This window comes from Nerophis lumbriciformis, linkage group LG25 (genome assembly GCF_033978685.3).
Source record: "Nerophis lumbriciformis linkage group LG25, RoL_Nlum_v2.1, whole genome shotgun sequence".
NCBI classification, from domain to species: domain Eukaryota; kingdom Metazoa; phylum Chordata; class Actinopteri; order Syngnathiformes; family Syngnathidae; genus Nerophis; species Nerophis lumbriciformis.
The window spans coordinates 15,086,112-15,102,460 of NC_084572.2; the positions used below are offsets into that span (position 1 = coordinate 15,086,112).

The window sequence follows — 16,349 nt, forward strand, 5'->3', positions numbered from 1 at the left end:
GTTACATATACTGTATTATTGTACATGGTAATTGTTACATATTATTGTGATATAAACATATAATATAATATATTAGTATATATCATATACTGTACATATATTATGTAAATATTACGTATATATGTTATGTTTTATATTGTTTTTAGCCTATTTTATCCTTTATATTTTCCATCATTTGTAACTGAGCTATTATGTGGAACAATTTCCCTTGTGGATCATTAAAGTTTGTCTAAGTCTAAGTATAATCATACTAGTAATCAGTAAAATTGTGTTTACTAATAATACTTTGTTTATACATGTATTACAACTTACTACAACTAATATGTCAACATCTAATAAATCGTTTTTTGTTATAGATAATATGTTACTAATTATGTGTATTCATCATAAGTGTTTACGTTACAAGAGGATTTTAAATAATACTTTTTTTTTTTCAATTAATGTTGCCTATGGTTATAGTTTATCACAGGCAAATGGTGCCCTCGTGTGTTGGTATGCTGTAAACACAGCCGACTCGTTCGCTATAAGTCATCACCCATAGAGGGCGCCCTCTGTTTTGTTGTTGTCCGACAGGAGTCGTCGTCGTCAAGTTTCTTACAGGGCTATCAAGGACCGGAAACAGTTTCTTACATCTATGACGCAGAACACGTTGAAAGACGTGGTACGTTTGTATAAAACCATTCTGCTTATACAAACATCACCGAACAAGAAGGTAGGTATTAAACAACCCGTGTAGGGTTTTACGTAGAATACCCCAAAGAACCAGTGTATGTTGTAGTAAATTCTATTTTGGAGTTTCGTACCGGAAATAGCTGTAGCGTCTGTGCCCTTATTTTAACTGGTTGCTGTCAGAATTTGTAGTCTCGTCCACAACTTAAGAAAGACCGCACCGACTTGTGAGGTAAGTTACTGACTCTTTGTATTCTTTTATTTGTTCAAAACTTAAATATTCAAAAGCCTCCTTTTCACCTTGTTGTTCACTCGAGTTGTTCAATGTTGTTACGAGGTAGACCGTTTATTTGTTTTTGTTATGTTGGCTCGTCGAATAAGATGCTACTTTTATCCAGTGTCGTTACAAACAAATTCGTCGGATAAAAGATGTTTTACGATAAAGGCTTTGGACTCTGCTTCAAAAGTAAAACGTCATTTTAATGTCCCGAATGAACAGCTGAAAACTCTTATTTACGTTATCTTGGCGTGTGTGAAGTCCGGTGACGTCATAGCCTTAGTTTAACTTCAGTCAAAAAGAGGCGTTCTTTACAGAATAATCCCTTTAAAAGTGCCTTCCATTTTGGCTTTTGTATTTTGTGTTAGTCCGTCAACAAAGTTAATCAGACATGATCGCAATACAAACACAATCTGCATATATATAAAAAAGACAATTATTTTGAAGGTTTTTATTTAAAATCAGTGATTCATTTGCTCCTCATGACTCATTTCACTGGCACTCATCTAAAGTTAACCACACACAATGTTTGCCATCCACGAGTTTACATTCTTTCCTGCAGCCCTTTATAACAATCATGCACTTTATTCTCTGCAAAACGCCGGCTAATTTATTTTGACACAAAATAAAAATATTTTTCAATATTCTAGCAAATTTTGTTCAGAGTGGGCTCACTATACAATACATCTTTTTATGTTTCCCTTCTATTGCATTGTTCTCTACTGTTCATAATGCCATCTCTGCTGTTGTCTCCATCCATCCATCCATTTTCTACCACTTGTCCCAATCAGGGGCGGGGGGCTGCAGCCTATCTCAGCTGCGTTCAGGCGGAAGGCGGGGCACACCCTGGACAAGTCGCCACAGACAACATTCACACACTAGGGCCAATTTTAGTGTTGCCAATCTACCTATTCTGCTGTTGTCTTCTCCCTCCTAATTATCTTGTGTAAAGATTAGTGTCAGTTTTATTACTCCGGGAACATTTATTATATTTATACAGCACTTTTTCTCTAGTGACTCAAAGCGCTTTACATAGTGAAACCCAATATCTAAGTTACATTTAAACCATTGTGGGTGGCACTGGGAGCAGGTGGGTAAAAGTGTCTTGCCCAAGAACACAACGGCAGTGACTAGGATGGCGGAAGCGGGGATCGAACCTGGAACCCTCAAGTTGCTGGCACGGCCACGCTATCAACCGAACTATACCGCCCTGTCTCATTTAAAAAGGGTGGTGGCACACTACCAATGTCAGAAGTGCTGAGCTAGGCCATAGATAAAGTATGTAAGCGAATTTTAGAGAATCACAGTGCAAAAAGTGTCCCCTGACCTCTTGAATTGGGGACGGCATGGTGCGGGTTGGGAGAGTGGCCGTGCCAGCAATCTGAGGGTTCCTGGTTCGATCCCCAGCTTCTACCAACCTAGTCACGTCCGTTGTGTCTTTCAGCAAGACACTTCACCTTTGCTTCTGATAGGATAGAATAGAATAGAATAAATAGAAAGTACTTTATTGATCCCTGGGGGAAATTCAGCACCACAGTTCGCTCACAATAGACAATAAATACTATACAGCATTATTCACATGTGAATAATATAAATATATTCTACATTTAAGTACAGTCAAGAAGGAACATATGCATTATACAGTCTGATGGCTGTCGGTATGAAGGACCTTCTGTGTTGTTCCGTGTTGCATTTTGGGAGTCTGAGCCTTCCACTGAATGCTCATTCACTCCGCCAGGTCCGAGTGTAGTGGGTGGGAGGTGTTGTCCATAATGGCTAGGAGTTTTGCTAGACTTCTCCTCTCTGACACCACCGTCGGAGAGTCTAGCTCCACTCCCACCACGTTACTGGCCTTCTTTACCAGCTTGTTCAGCCTGTTTGCGTCCCACGCTCTCAGTCCGCTACCCCCAGTCTGTTTACGTCCCTCGCTCTCAGTCCGCTACCCCAGCAGGCCATGGCGTACAAGAAGGCGCCCGCCACCACCACCGACTCGTAGAACATCTTCATCATCTTTGTACAGACGTTGAAGAATCCTAGCCTCCTGAGGAAGTAGAGGCGGCTCTGTCCCTTCTTGTAGAGTGCCTCAGTGTGTTTTGACCCATTCAGCTTGTGGTCGATGTGTACTCCGAGGTATTTATAATCCTCAACCATGTCCACATCGACCCCCCTGATGGAAACGGGTCGCCGGAGTACTCCTCCTCCTTCCCAGGTCCACAACCAGCTCCTTGGGCTTCGTCACATTGAGCTGGAGGTGGTTCTTTCCACACAATGTGACAAAGTCCTCCACCAGTGACCTGTATTCCTCACCATCACCATCCTGAATACACCCCACTATCGCAGAGTCATCAGAAAACTTCTGAAGGTGGCAGGACTTGTGGAAATCGGTGGTGTAGATGGTGAAGAAGAAGGGGGAGAAGACTGCCCTGCGGGGCCCCGGTGTTGCTGACTAGTCTGTCAGACACACAGTCCTGCAGTCACACATACTGTGGTCTGTCAGTCAGGTAATCAACAACCCATGACACCAAGGGGGCCTCCACTTGCATCGTCTCTAACTTCACACCCAGTAGTCCAGGCCGTATGGTATCGAACGCACTGGAGAAGCTGTCTAGGTGGGTTTGGGCTAGGTTCAGCAGGTAGATGACTGCGTCCTCCACTCTCAGTCGGGGCTGGTAGGCGAACTGTAGTGGGTCCAGGTGGGGCTTGATCGTCGGTGATGGTCGTGGTTAGGGCCTTGCAAGGCAGCTCCCGCCATCAGTGTGTGAATGTATGTGTGATTGTGTGTATGAATGGGTGAATGGTGAAATAGTGTCAAAGTGCTTTGAGTACCTTGAAGGTAGAAAAGCGCTATACAAGGTGGTGGAGATAGATATCTACATATATCCATATTTAAGAGTTATTTCTTTCTATAGTCATGTTGGAAATAAGTAGTGTTTTCTCTTTGTGCTCTTTCTATTTTTTCTCCATCTCATGACCGAGGGTACACTGTGGACTACCTTGCGCTCGGAATGCAGGGAGTAGCAATACTCCCTTTTATTTGTTAACTCATCCTGTCTCTAGCTAAGGAGAACAATAGACATGTGTATTCGTTCTGAAGGGTGGGGGCGAGGGACATAGTGAAGAACACAGCACTTGGGTAATGTTTTTCAAATCAACTTGGCTACGCAATTGAATGTGTTGTCCTAGGCTGGTCTCTCCAAAGCTTTGGAAATAAATTGCAAAATACCTATTCTGTTCTGGGTGATCATTTAAACTCAGCTTATATGTCATCAAAAGAACTTGGGATTGACCAGTAACTTAGATTCCCTTGGAGGAACATCTGGTCCAAATGCAACAATTTGGGGGCTCGTCCGGGATCTGGTCTAAACGCAACAAAGGATAACCCATTTACCATTCACCATTTGAAATGTGATGAAGTTGTATGTGTTGACAATGTTGGCTGGCCGTTGTGAAGTTGTAGTTCTTCTTTGAAACTGATAGTGACGGGCTTTGACACTAAATGGGCTCAACTCTTATGAGCGTCATGCTGGTATCACATGACTAAACCAGTGTTTTTCAACCACTGTGCCGCGGCACACTAGTGTACCGTGAGATTGTTTGGTGTGCCATGGGAAATCATGCAATTTCGCGTAATTGGTCGGAAAAATATTTTTTGCAAAACAATAATTATAATCCGCAAACAATGTGCCGTTGTAGAGCGTCTGTGCTGTGTGGAGATCAGCAGAGTAACCATATAATACTCTTCCGCACCAGTAGGTGGCAGGTAGTTCATTGCTTTGTAAGCCTACTTTGAGACAATAGAATTAATGATGGTTATGGTTTGAAGTCATATCGAACAATTGCATCAGGTATTTGATGAGAACGACTTTATATTGTCAATTTAGACTATTGAGTTTCGTTTTTAACATTATCTGCTGGTGGTGTCTGTATTGTATTGGTTACTCGGGTCTCAGGACAATACCAGAACCAGAACCATTGTAAGGGGTACTTAAGGGCGGGTGACACAGGATATGATGACATGTGTTGTTTGTTGGACACCTGGAAGTGGAAAAAGTAAGAGCGGGAATAAAAGGCAGAAAAAGAAAACGAATGAATAAATTAAATACGTTTATTTCGGTCATATAATCAATCATCAACCATTAACCATTTTGTGTGACCAGTTTAAGAGTACAGATTATACATATATAATCATACACATTTACACACAAAAAGAAAAGAAAAGAAAAGAAAAAGCATGACCGAAAAAGGAATAGGCTGAAATTACAGGATGTTTTTTATGTAGTTTGATCATTTTCCTCGACTGATGTACTAACATAATGTGGTTTATTTTGTACATATGTAGCATCATCTACAAAGATACAAAGAATTGCTATTGTGACATCCAGTGGACACATTTAGAACGGCCGTTTCTTTCAATCAAAAATTTCAGGGTAATTTATATACGTATTTTTGACACCCCTTGTGTAGGGGGGAAGTGTATGTGCTAGTTTTGGGTCACATAAGGTCCCTGACATGCATAACTTTAAAGCAGTGGTTCTTAACCTGGGTTCGATCGAACCCTACGGGTTCGGTGAGTCGGCCTCAGGGTCGACGGAGCCTCCGCCGCGGCGGTCAAGACACACCCTCACTCATTGTGTAAATAAAAACTTCTCCATATCGGCGTATCATGGATATGGCAACAGCAGAAGTCACACTGATTTGCAGGTGTGTAATTTGTTGTGAGTTCATGCACTGTTGGTTTTCTTCTTTGAACAAAGTGATGTTCATGCACGGTCCATTTTGTGCACCAGGTAAAAAAACATAACTTTGTCTTGAATTTGAAAAAAAAACATTTTATTTTTCACAAAAGAAGGGTTTGGTGAATGTGCATATGAAACTGGTGGGTTTGGAACTTCCAACAAGGTTAAGAACCACTGCTTTAAAGGCCTACTGAAATTAAATTTTTTTATCTAAACGGGGATAGCAGATCCATTCTATGTGTCATACTTGATCATTTCGCGATATTGCCATATTTTTGCTGAAAGGATTTAGTATAGAACAACGACGATAAAGTTCGCAACTTTTGGTCGCTGATAAAAAAAAGCCTTACCTGTACCGGAAGTAGCTTGACGTCACAAGTTGAAAGTCTTCTCACATTTCCCCATTGTTTACACAAGCAACGAGAGCGATTCGAACCGAGAAAGCGACGATTAACCCATTAATTTGAGCCAGGATGAAAGATTCGTGGATGAGGAACGTGAGAGTGAAGTATTAGAGTGCAGTGCAGGACGCATCTTTTTTCGCTCTGACCGTAACTTAGGTACAAGGGCTCATTGGATTCCTCACTCTCTCCTTTTTCTATTGTGGATCACGGATTTGTATTTTAAACCACCTCGGATACTATATCCTCTTGAAAATGAGAGTCGAGAACGCGAAATGGACATTCACAGTGACTTTTATCTCCACGACAATACATCGGTGAAGCACTTTAGCTTCGGAGCTAACGTGATAGCATCGTGCTTAAATGCAGATAGAAACAAAAGAAAAGCCTCTGACTGGAAGGATGGACAGAAGATCAACAATACTACCAAACTCTGGACCTGTAACCACACGGTCAATGATGTACCACCTGACAAAGCCTAGCAATGCTGTTGCTAACGACGCCATTGAAGCTAACTTAGCAACGGGACTCGACAGAGCTATGATAAAAACATTGCTCTCCACCTACGCCAGCTCTCATCTGCTCATCAACACCGAAGCTCACCTGCGTTCCAGCGATCGACGGCGCGACGAAGGACTTCACCCGATCATCGTTGCGGTCGGTGGCTAGCGTCGGATAGCGTCTGCTAGCCAACTCAAAGTCCCCCTGGTTGTTTTGCTGTAGCCAGACGCTAATACACCGATCCCACCTACAGGTTTGTTCTTTGCAGTCTCCATTGTTAATTGAACAAATTGCAAAAGATTCACCAACACAGATGTCAAGAATACTGTGGAATTTTGCGATGTAAACAGAGCTTTATGTATTGGATACAATGGTGACCGAATACTTCCGTTTCAACCATCGACGTCACGCGCAAACGTCATCATACCTAGACGTTTTCAACCGGAAGTTTCCCGGGAAATTTAAAATTGCACTTTATAAGTTAACCCGGCCATATTGGCATGTGTTGAAATGTTAAGATTTCATCATTGATATATAAACTATCAGACTGCGTGGTCGGTAGTAGTGGGTTTCAGTAGGCCTTTAAAGGAAATCCATTTTAGTCAAGAGTGCATTATTTGCTGCTTGCTGCTGTGGACTCTTGAAGATAAACAAAGACATTGGATTCACAATTTGCACATATTTGTGCAAATTGTGATCAATTTCACTAGGTTTCATGGCAAATGTATTCCTAATTAAATATTTACATTTTCAGTTAACATGCACACAAAATAATGTTGGGTTAAAAAAATAACCCAATTTTTACCCAACTGCTGGTCCAGAAAAGGACGAAACCCTTATTTGAGTTATTTTAACTCAACATTTTGGGTACATTTTTTTAACCCAACTTTTGAACCAAAAAGTTGAGTTGTGATAACTCAATGTTGGTTGATTCATAACCCAACTATTGGGTTGAATTTATTTCACACAAAAGCTGAGTTACGCTCACTACAATGTTGGGTTATTCCAAACCCAACTATTGGGTTGCGCAATTTAGCGCTCCTTGACCCAATAGTTGGTTAAAAATTATAAATTGTACTGCTGGTTTGTCCTACTCCTTCCAACTACTGATAACAAAATATATATATATTACATCAAAATATACTCAAAAGCAAGATATGAGTGACATTTTTTTACAGTAATTGCCGTGTATGGTCATAGTACTTCTATACAGCATGCTCAAATATTTTCATGTACATAAGATGTGTGATTGTAAATAATCTTAATGAGATTAATCCTTAATATAATTCCCTTCAAGAAAAAAGTATCTCTTCAATAAAAAAAGGCTTTTACCCAAAAATGCGTTACTCATTGGAAAAATAACCAACAAATGGTTCATAGTTTTGAAAACCCAGAAATTTAGTTAAAATAATAGCCTATAACCCAATAAATGGATTGCTCTTCATAAAAATAACTGCAACATTTAACCCAACACTCGCAACTCATAAATTATCAAAAATAAACCAGCATTTTTTAGTGTGTGTACATTTCATGATGGGTATAGCAAATTTGTAGTTTTGTGTACGGCTAATATTTGTTTTTCTGAGTTGGTATCCTCAAGTATGTACAATGCATTCAAGAATGGAGTTTGCTCACGCCGACTTCTGTCGCTGCCTGTTAGGTGCACACACGCACTAGCAACCGCAACTTCCTTTACTCGCATCGCCTTGTGCTTTTTTTCTGACACCTAAAGTCACTTCCCGTCACGTGTACTTGTTATCTGCCTATAGAGAACCCATTCTCATTAGGCATCATGCCATTTTGAAGAATTCTCTTGATATTGTGGCTGATTTAATTTGCAATTACTGCTTGCATACAGTACCGTATATACAAGTTGGCTTTTCTTTTCAAAATAAAATGCGCTTTGCACTTCTTTGAGGCGGTGATGAGCAGAAAATTCTATTTTTTATTTTTAGTGGTTTAAATGCATTTTATACAGTAAGTAAAATGGTTGTGAGGTCAACAAACATACTTTACTAGCAATGAACAGGCTTGTTTTATTGTGCAACTACAGTGATTGCAGCTTTAATGTATTTGAGTGGATTACATTTCTGTTCACGTGGAAACAGATGGTTCTCCTCTCATATTAAGACTGATCATTCATGTACCTTTTAAAGATATGTTTGTTTTTTTACAATGATGTGTTTGTACCGTGCGCTCCCAAACTTCCGATTTCTCTTTGCTGCACAGTTTTTCTTTTGTGTTTTTTTCCCCTCTGTCTTTGGTCTCTTTGTGTTTCCTAGCAAGCTACTTTAGATTATCTGGATTATTGTGGACCAAGATTAACCAAGCATCTGTTAAAAACATTTTCTATGGTTACAACAACCTATTCAATCAAGCTTTATTGCAGACTCCAACGTCCAAGTAGACATACAATCACATTGTATTGTAACCATTGTATCATTAAGTCAGTTAAGTAAAAAATACTTTGGTTACACAGGGGTCGACAATCTAATTAGTGTGTTTTATGTATTTAATTGTCCAACTATGCACTGTGGATAGCTACAGTTTTTGCAATAAACAGGACAGACGCATCATTCAAAGAAACATCAAGTTAGAAAAAATATCAAACATCAAAAGAAAGATTTTTTTGTTTGACTTGTGCGTATGCTAGCGAATAAGCTACTTTCTGGTTCATGGTGAATGTCTCTCTAGACAGCAGAAATGCAAGGGTGTCCGAACTCCGGCCCACCAGTATCTTTAATTTGGCCCGTGAGACGGCAAGAGGTCAATAAACAATATGGCCTGGAGCGGTGTATTCATCCATCCATCCATCCATTTTCTACCGCTTAGGCGCTGGAGCCTATCTCAGCTACAATCGGGCGGAAGGCGGAGTACACCCTGGACAAGTCGTATCATTTAGAAATACCAAGCGTTCTGATAACTGCCGTTATGTCGCCATCCAGCGGCCAACGATAGTATTTCAACTAGGGCTGGGCAATATGTATGGCCCTTTATTAATATCTTGATATTTTTAGGCCATGTCACGAATCGATACACAATATATATATCGATATTTTGCCTTAGCCTTGAATGAACACTTGATGCATATAATCACAGCAGTATGATGATTCTATGTGTCTACATTAAAACATTCTTGTTCATACAGCATTAATATATGCTCATTTTAAACATTCATGCTGAGAAGGAAATCACAACAAAGTCCATTGACCAAAACTGTATTTATTAAACAGTTATTAAGCAGTGGCACAAACATTCAAGTCATTTCAAAACAGAAAGTGCAAGATTGTCAGAGACATTTTAAAACAAGCTATTAGTGCACTTTTGTGCATGATGTCACTAAGATGACATATCAAAATAACACTAAATTAAAGTGCACTTTTTGTACAGAATGTCACTACAATAGTTTAAAACAAATAAAGTGCACTTTTGTGCACGATGTCACACAAGATATTTCAATAACTGTATTAAAAATTAGCTGCGTAACAGGAAATCAAATAGTGTATGTCCTTCGCTATGTGGTAGGTTACTGCGGACGTTATTTCCTTCTGTTGTTGACTATTTTTTTCATACGGTGTTGATCTGGAAATGGTTGCTTGGGCATTTTGTTGGAGTGGCACCGGCCGAGATGTTGACATGCGGAATTTCAAGCACTCTTCATTCTCTAGCGGGTGACTTTTCAAGTCATGCTACACATTAACAGTGCCAATACTTTTTGTAGCAACGCTTTTGCCGCATACTTGACATGTTACGGTTGTCTGTTCAACATCTTGCCGCTTGAAGCCAAACCACCACCAGACGATGGACCCAGTGCTGTTTTTCTTGGGAATTAATTCTTCTTCCTTCATTTGTTACCAGATTCGCACCTTCTCTCTCTCGTATTACCACTTGCACCGCACCGTTATCATCACAGCTAACGTTACCCATGCTGCTACCTCTGCTCAGCGAGAGCGTATGACGTTGCACGCGCGACAATTTGTGACGTGTAAGAAGGTGAGCTTGTTTTATGTCTCTGTGAGAAGGAAAGAGAAGAAAGAGTGAGAAGAGCTTGAAGTGTAATGCCCGCAGCTAAAAACAACTGCGTCAGAACGTATACTTGAATATCACGATATAGTCATTTTCTATATTGCACAGAGACAAACCCGCGATATATCGAATATATTCGATATATCGCCCAGCCCTAATTTCAACCATTAACTGTACTTGGAAACTGAGCACAGTATTCACTTATCTGACCCAATCCAAACTACCTTCCCTAGTCATGTAATCTCAGGGCATTTAATCGATCGCAACTGGACTGTTTGGTTTGTCTTATAATATGTGTTGCCTCTCAACAGTTCATGCTCATAGACTTAGATTGGCCAAATCGAGTCTAGCATTTGGTGCCAATACCTCTGTAGGCTTCATCAGATCATAGACTTACACTGGTCAGATCTAGTGTAGTGGCTGGTGCCAAAACCCCAAATATATATACTTCAAAACCAGGAGGGTGTGCCTGGGCAAGGATGGTTTCCTTCAAGACTGTTGGAAAAGCATTTTAGGTGACCACATCTTGAAGCTCATTGAGAGAATGCCAAGAGTGTGCAAAGCATTAATCAGAGCAAAGGGTGGCTATTTTGAAGAAACGAGAATATGAAACATGTTTTCAGTTATTTCACCTTTTTTTGTTAAGTACAAAACTCCACATGTGTTCATTCATAGTTTTGATGCCTTCAGTGACAATCTACAATTAAATAGTCATGCAAATAAAGAAAACACATTGAATGAGGTGTGTCCAAACTTTTGGCCTGTACTGTATATACAGTATATATGTGTATCTATATATATGTATATGTGTTGTGTATATACTGTATATCTATATAAATATATATATAGAGATATATAGATACATATACAGTATATGGATATATATGCATATATATGTGTGTGTGCGTGCATGTGTGTGTATATGTGTCTACCGGTATATATTTATATACAATTGCAAGAAAACATGTGAACCCTGTGGGACTACTTTTATTTCTGCATAAATTGGTGATCAAATGTATTCTGCTCTACATCAAAGTCACAACAATAAACAAACACAGATGGCTTAAACTAATACTGCACAAAAATATAGGTTTTCATCTTTTTATTGAACACAACATGTAAACATTCACAGTGCGGGGTAGAAATGTATGTGAACCCTTGGATTTAATAACTGGTTGACCCTCCTTTGACAACAACCTCAACCAAAGGTTTCTTGTAGTTGCAGATCAGACCTGCATAACTGTCATGACGAATTTTCCTCTCCACAAAACTGTTTCAGTGCAGCAATATTCTTTGGATGTCTGGTGTGAATCGCTCTCTTGAGGTCATGCCATAGCTTCTCAATTGAGGGTTGAGGTCAGGACTCTTGACTGAGCCACTCCAGAAAGCGTATTTTCTTCTGTTGTCGTTGTCCTGTTGCATTACCCATCCTTTGTTGAGCTTCAGTTGGCGGACAGAGGGTCTTAAGTTTTCCTGCAAAATGTCTTGATAAACTTCGGAATTCATTTCTCATCGATGAAAGCAATTCGTTCAGGCCCTGAGGCAGCAAAGCACCACCACCATATTTCACAGTTGGGATGAGGTTTTGATGTTGGTGTGCTGTGCCTTTTTTCCTCCACACATAGCGTTGTGTGTTCCTTCCAAACAACTAAATTTTGGTTTCATCTGTCCACATAATATTTTGCCAGTAGTGCTGTGGATCATTCAGGTGCTCTTTTGCAAACTTCAAACGTGCAACAATGTTTTTTTTGGACAGCAGTGGCTTCCTCCGTGGTGTTCTTCCATAAACTCCATTCTTGTTCAATGTTTTACGTATTGTAGATTTGTTAACAATAATGTCAGCATGTGCCAGAGATTTCTGCAAGTCTTTAGATGACACTCTAGGATTCTTCTTCGCCTCACTGAGGATTCTGCACTGTGCTCAGTCATTACAGGTCGACCACTCCTAGGGAGAGTAGCAACACTGCTGAACTTTCTCCATTTGTAGTCAGTCTATCTTACCGTGGACACATGGACATCAAGGCTTTTAGAGATACCTTTGTAACCCTTTCCAGCTTCATGCAAGTTAACAATTCTTGATCGTAGATCTTCTGTGAGCTCTTTTGTGCGAGGCTTCTGTGAGCTCTTTTGTGCGAGGCATGGTTCACGTCAGGCAATGCTTCTTGAGAACAGCACACTTATCGTGTGTGTGTGTGTGTGTGTGTGTGTGTGTGTGTGTGTGTGTGTGTGTGTGCGTGTGTGCGTGCGTGCGTGCGTGCGTGCGTGCGTGCGTGCGTGCGTGCGTGCGTGCGTGCGTGCGTGCGTGCGTGCGTGCGTGCGTGCGTGCGTGCGTGCGTGCGTGCGTGCGTGCGTGCGTGCTATAGGGCAGGGCAGCTTTTACTTAAACATGATCTCGTCACATTGATTAGACTCCATGTTGTCTGAGTCCTGGCTCCAATCATCTCTTGAAGAAGTCATTAGCTTAGGGGTTCACATGCTTTTTCCACCCTGCACTGTGAATGTTTACATGTGTTCAATAAAAAGGTGAAACCTATAATTTTTTTGTGCGGTATTAGTTTAAGCCAGTGGTTCTTAACCTTGTTGGAGGTACCGAACCCCACCAGTTTCATATGCGCATTCACCGAACCCTTCTTTAGTGAAAAATATATATATATATATATTTTTTTTTCAAATTCAAGAAAAAGTCATGTTTTTTTTTTTACTGGTGCACAAAATGAACCGTGCATGAACATCACCTTGTTCAAAGAACAAAACCAACACAGTGCGTGAACTCACAACAAATTACACACCTTACAAACATTACCATGAATTGATTAACGCTAGAACCCGACTTAAACAAGTTGAAAAACGTATTTGGGTGTTACCATTTAGTGGTCAATTGTACGGAATATGTACTGTACTGAGTAAGCTGTACTGTTTCATATAATGTATTCTCTTCCTTTGCAATCTGCTAGTAAAAGTTTAAATCGATCAATCAAACAACCTGCAAATCAGATGGAAAATTAGGGGGAACATTGTTTGGGGGTATCCATAATACACTGGTAGGGAGAAGTTTTTATTTACGATAAGTCGGATGTGTCTTTATCTCCGTGGCGGAGGCTCCGCCGAACCCCTGAGGCCGACTCACTGAACCCCTAGGGTTCGATCGAACCCAGGTTAAGAACCACTGGTTTAAGCAGACTGTTGTGACTTTGATGAAGATCAAAACACATTTTATGACCAATTTTTGCAGAAATCCAAGTAATCCCAAAGGGTTCAACTAATAAAAATTGCCAAAGGACGGTTTGCAACCCTAGTCAGACAGGACACGACTTAGCCTACTTATTAGCTCGCTAGCTAACAAGAGGAACAAAGTTGTCTGTATACCTTTTGTTCCTGTTTCTTTTTGAGGAAGCTATAGTGTTGGCGTTTTGGTGTTTATTTTTGTGTGGGCTATTTGACTTCTTGTACACATACACATTCACATTTTGGTTTTTTTATCAGAACTTCACCTCTTCTTTTTAAATGGACAAAAGTTTAATAGTTACTTGTATGTTTCTGTTGGTCTAATGAGCAGCACAGTTCAAAAATATTTCTGAATTAAGTAGTAATTTTAATTGTGCGTTAGCATACACCAAAGAATAGGTCAAGTTGAATTTAAAAGCTGATTGCTAAATCAGAGCCAGATTAGTCGACTCATTTGTTGCAGCCCTAATTCCAACCATTTCGACACTTTTTTCCAGCGTGTGTATACCTTTGCTGAATCTCTGCTGTCGCTGGGATGTGTGAGCGACTGGTAGAAAAGCTCGCCATCCATCCATCCATCCATCTTCTTCCGCTAATCCGAGGTTGGGTCGCGGGGGCAGCAGCCTAAGCAGGGAAGCCCAGACTTTCCTCTCCCCAGCCACCTCGTCCTGCTCTTCCCGGGGGATCCCGAGGCGTTCCCAGGCCAGCCGGGAGACATAGTCTTCCCAACGTGTCCTGGGTCTTCCCCGTGGCCTCCTACCGGTCGGACGTGCCCTAAACACCTTATCTGACTCCTCTCGATGTGGAGGAGCAGCGGCTTTACTTTGAGCTCCCCCGAATGGCAGAGCTTTTCACCCTATCTCTAAGGGAGAGCCCCGCCACCCGGCGGAGGAAACTCATTTCGGCCGCTTGTACCCGTGATCTTGTCCTTTCGGTCATAGCCCAAAGCTCATGACCATAGGTGAGGATGGGAACGTAGATCGACCGGTAAATTGAGAGCTTTGCCTTCCGGCTCAGCTCCTTCTTCACCACAACGGATCGATACAGCGTCCGCATTACTGAAGACACTGCACGACGCCTGTCGATCTCACGATCCACTCTTCCCTCACTCGTGAACAAGACTCCGAGGTACTTGAACTCCTCCACTTGGGGCAGGGTCTCCTCCCCAACCCGGAGATGGCACACCCATGGACTCGGACTTGGAGGTGCTGATTCTCAACCCAGTCGCTTCACACTTGGCTGCGCGCTTCAGAAGATTAATTTGGTGCCGATTGGCATGTATAAATCTGAGGACCCCTGATAAAAGACAAGCATGTTGCTTGGGGAAAATAATGGTTAATTCATACTGATAATCAAACAGTGGAAATCTTAACAAAGTTGAGGAAGATGAGTTTGGCCTGGATGGAGGGAATGTGTATGTATGTTTCCTAACTATTGTATTGTCTCTCAGTTATGTCTCGTAGGAGTTGTCGCCTGGTGTCCACCGGTTACTACAACTCTGATGACGAATCCGACTCGAGTAGTGTGACAAACATTTCGTACAGGGAGAACCCAGTCAAGTGAGTAAATGCGGCTGTCACAAAGTCTAGAATCATCAACCGTGTTTTTATCTTAATGTTGCTCGTTTTTGTTTTCCTTTAGGGTTTTCAAGAAGAAGGCCGGCACCCGCAAGGCCGCCTCCCGCACCTCCAGCAGAGCCAACAGCAATGCTAGCTCGACAAGCTTTGAGTCACCTGTTGCCACAGGTGAGTACGACATTTGTCACTCAGACGCATCCGTAAGCATTACGCTAGTGCAAGGACCGTTAGTGTTTTTTTTCTTTCCTTGTATTTTGTGCTGCAGTACCACTGATGGCAGAACCAGGTGTGATTACCATAAAACTGCATAGTGACGGAAGTAATGTCTTGTCAGCAAATAAAGTTAAAGTTAAAAAGTTAAAGTACCAATGATTGTCACACACACTAGGTGTGGCGAGATTATTCTCTGCATTTGACCCATCACCCTTGATCACCCCCTGGGAGGTGAGGGGAGCAGTGGGCAGCAGCGGTGGCCGCGCCCGGGAATCATTTTGGTGATTTAACCCCCAATTCCAACCCTTGATGCTGAGTGCCAAGCAGGGAGGTAATGGGTCCCATTTTTATAGTCTTTGGTATGACTCGGCCGGGGTTTGAACTCACAACCTACCGATCTCAGGGCGGACACTCTAACCACTAGGCCACTGAGTAGGTGAATCTGTGTAAATCTGTGTTATACTGTCTTCCTAACCAAATCACTTTTGGAAAATGTTTTTTTTCATCAATTATGTTTATTGAAGCAATTTTCCCAATACAAATAATGTAAATTTAATGAATCAATTTCGTACACCAATAAATATTAACACAATAAATATATGTTATGAAATGACAATATTTCAAATTATTTTTTCCATTTACGAGGACTTGTTGGCGAAGACGGTGATGAGAGGAGAGGGAAGAGGGGAACCCACTCTTTATACCTTGATGCGAGTTCTTGTTT

At 41.2% G+C, this 16,349-nt stretch overlaps 1 protein-coding gene across 2 annotated transcripts in view; it reads left to right on the top strand.

Annotated features, from left to right (window-relative positions):
• The first annotated feature begins 572 nt into the window (after positions 1-572).
• sun2 (Sad1 and UNC84 domain containing 2) overlaps positions 573-16,349 on the top strand; it is a 32,819-nt gene continuing 17,042 nt past the window's right edge. The window contains exons 1-3 of one of the 2 annotated variants that reach the window (XM_061983872.1): positions 573-712; positions 15,286-15,394; positions 15,477-15,580. In XM_061983872.1, coding sequence (XP_061839856.1) covers positions 15,288-15,394; positions 15,477-15,580 — 211 coding nt within the window. In that variant the 5' untranslated portion in view covers positions 573-712; positions 15,286-15,287. The other variant, XM_061983870.1, reaches the window with a different exon arrangement.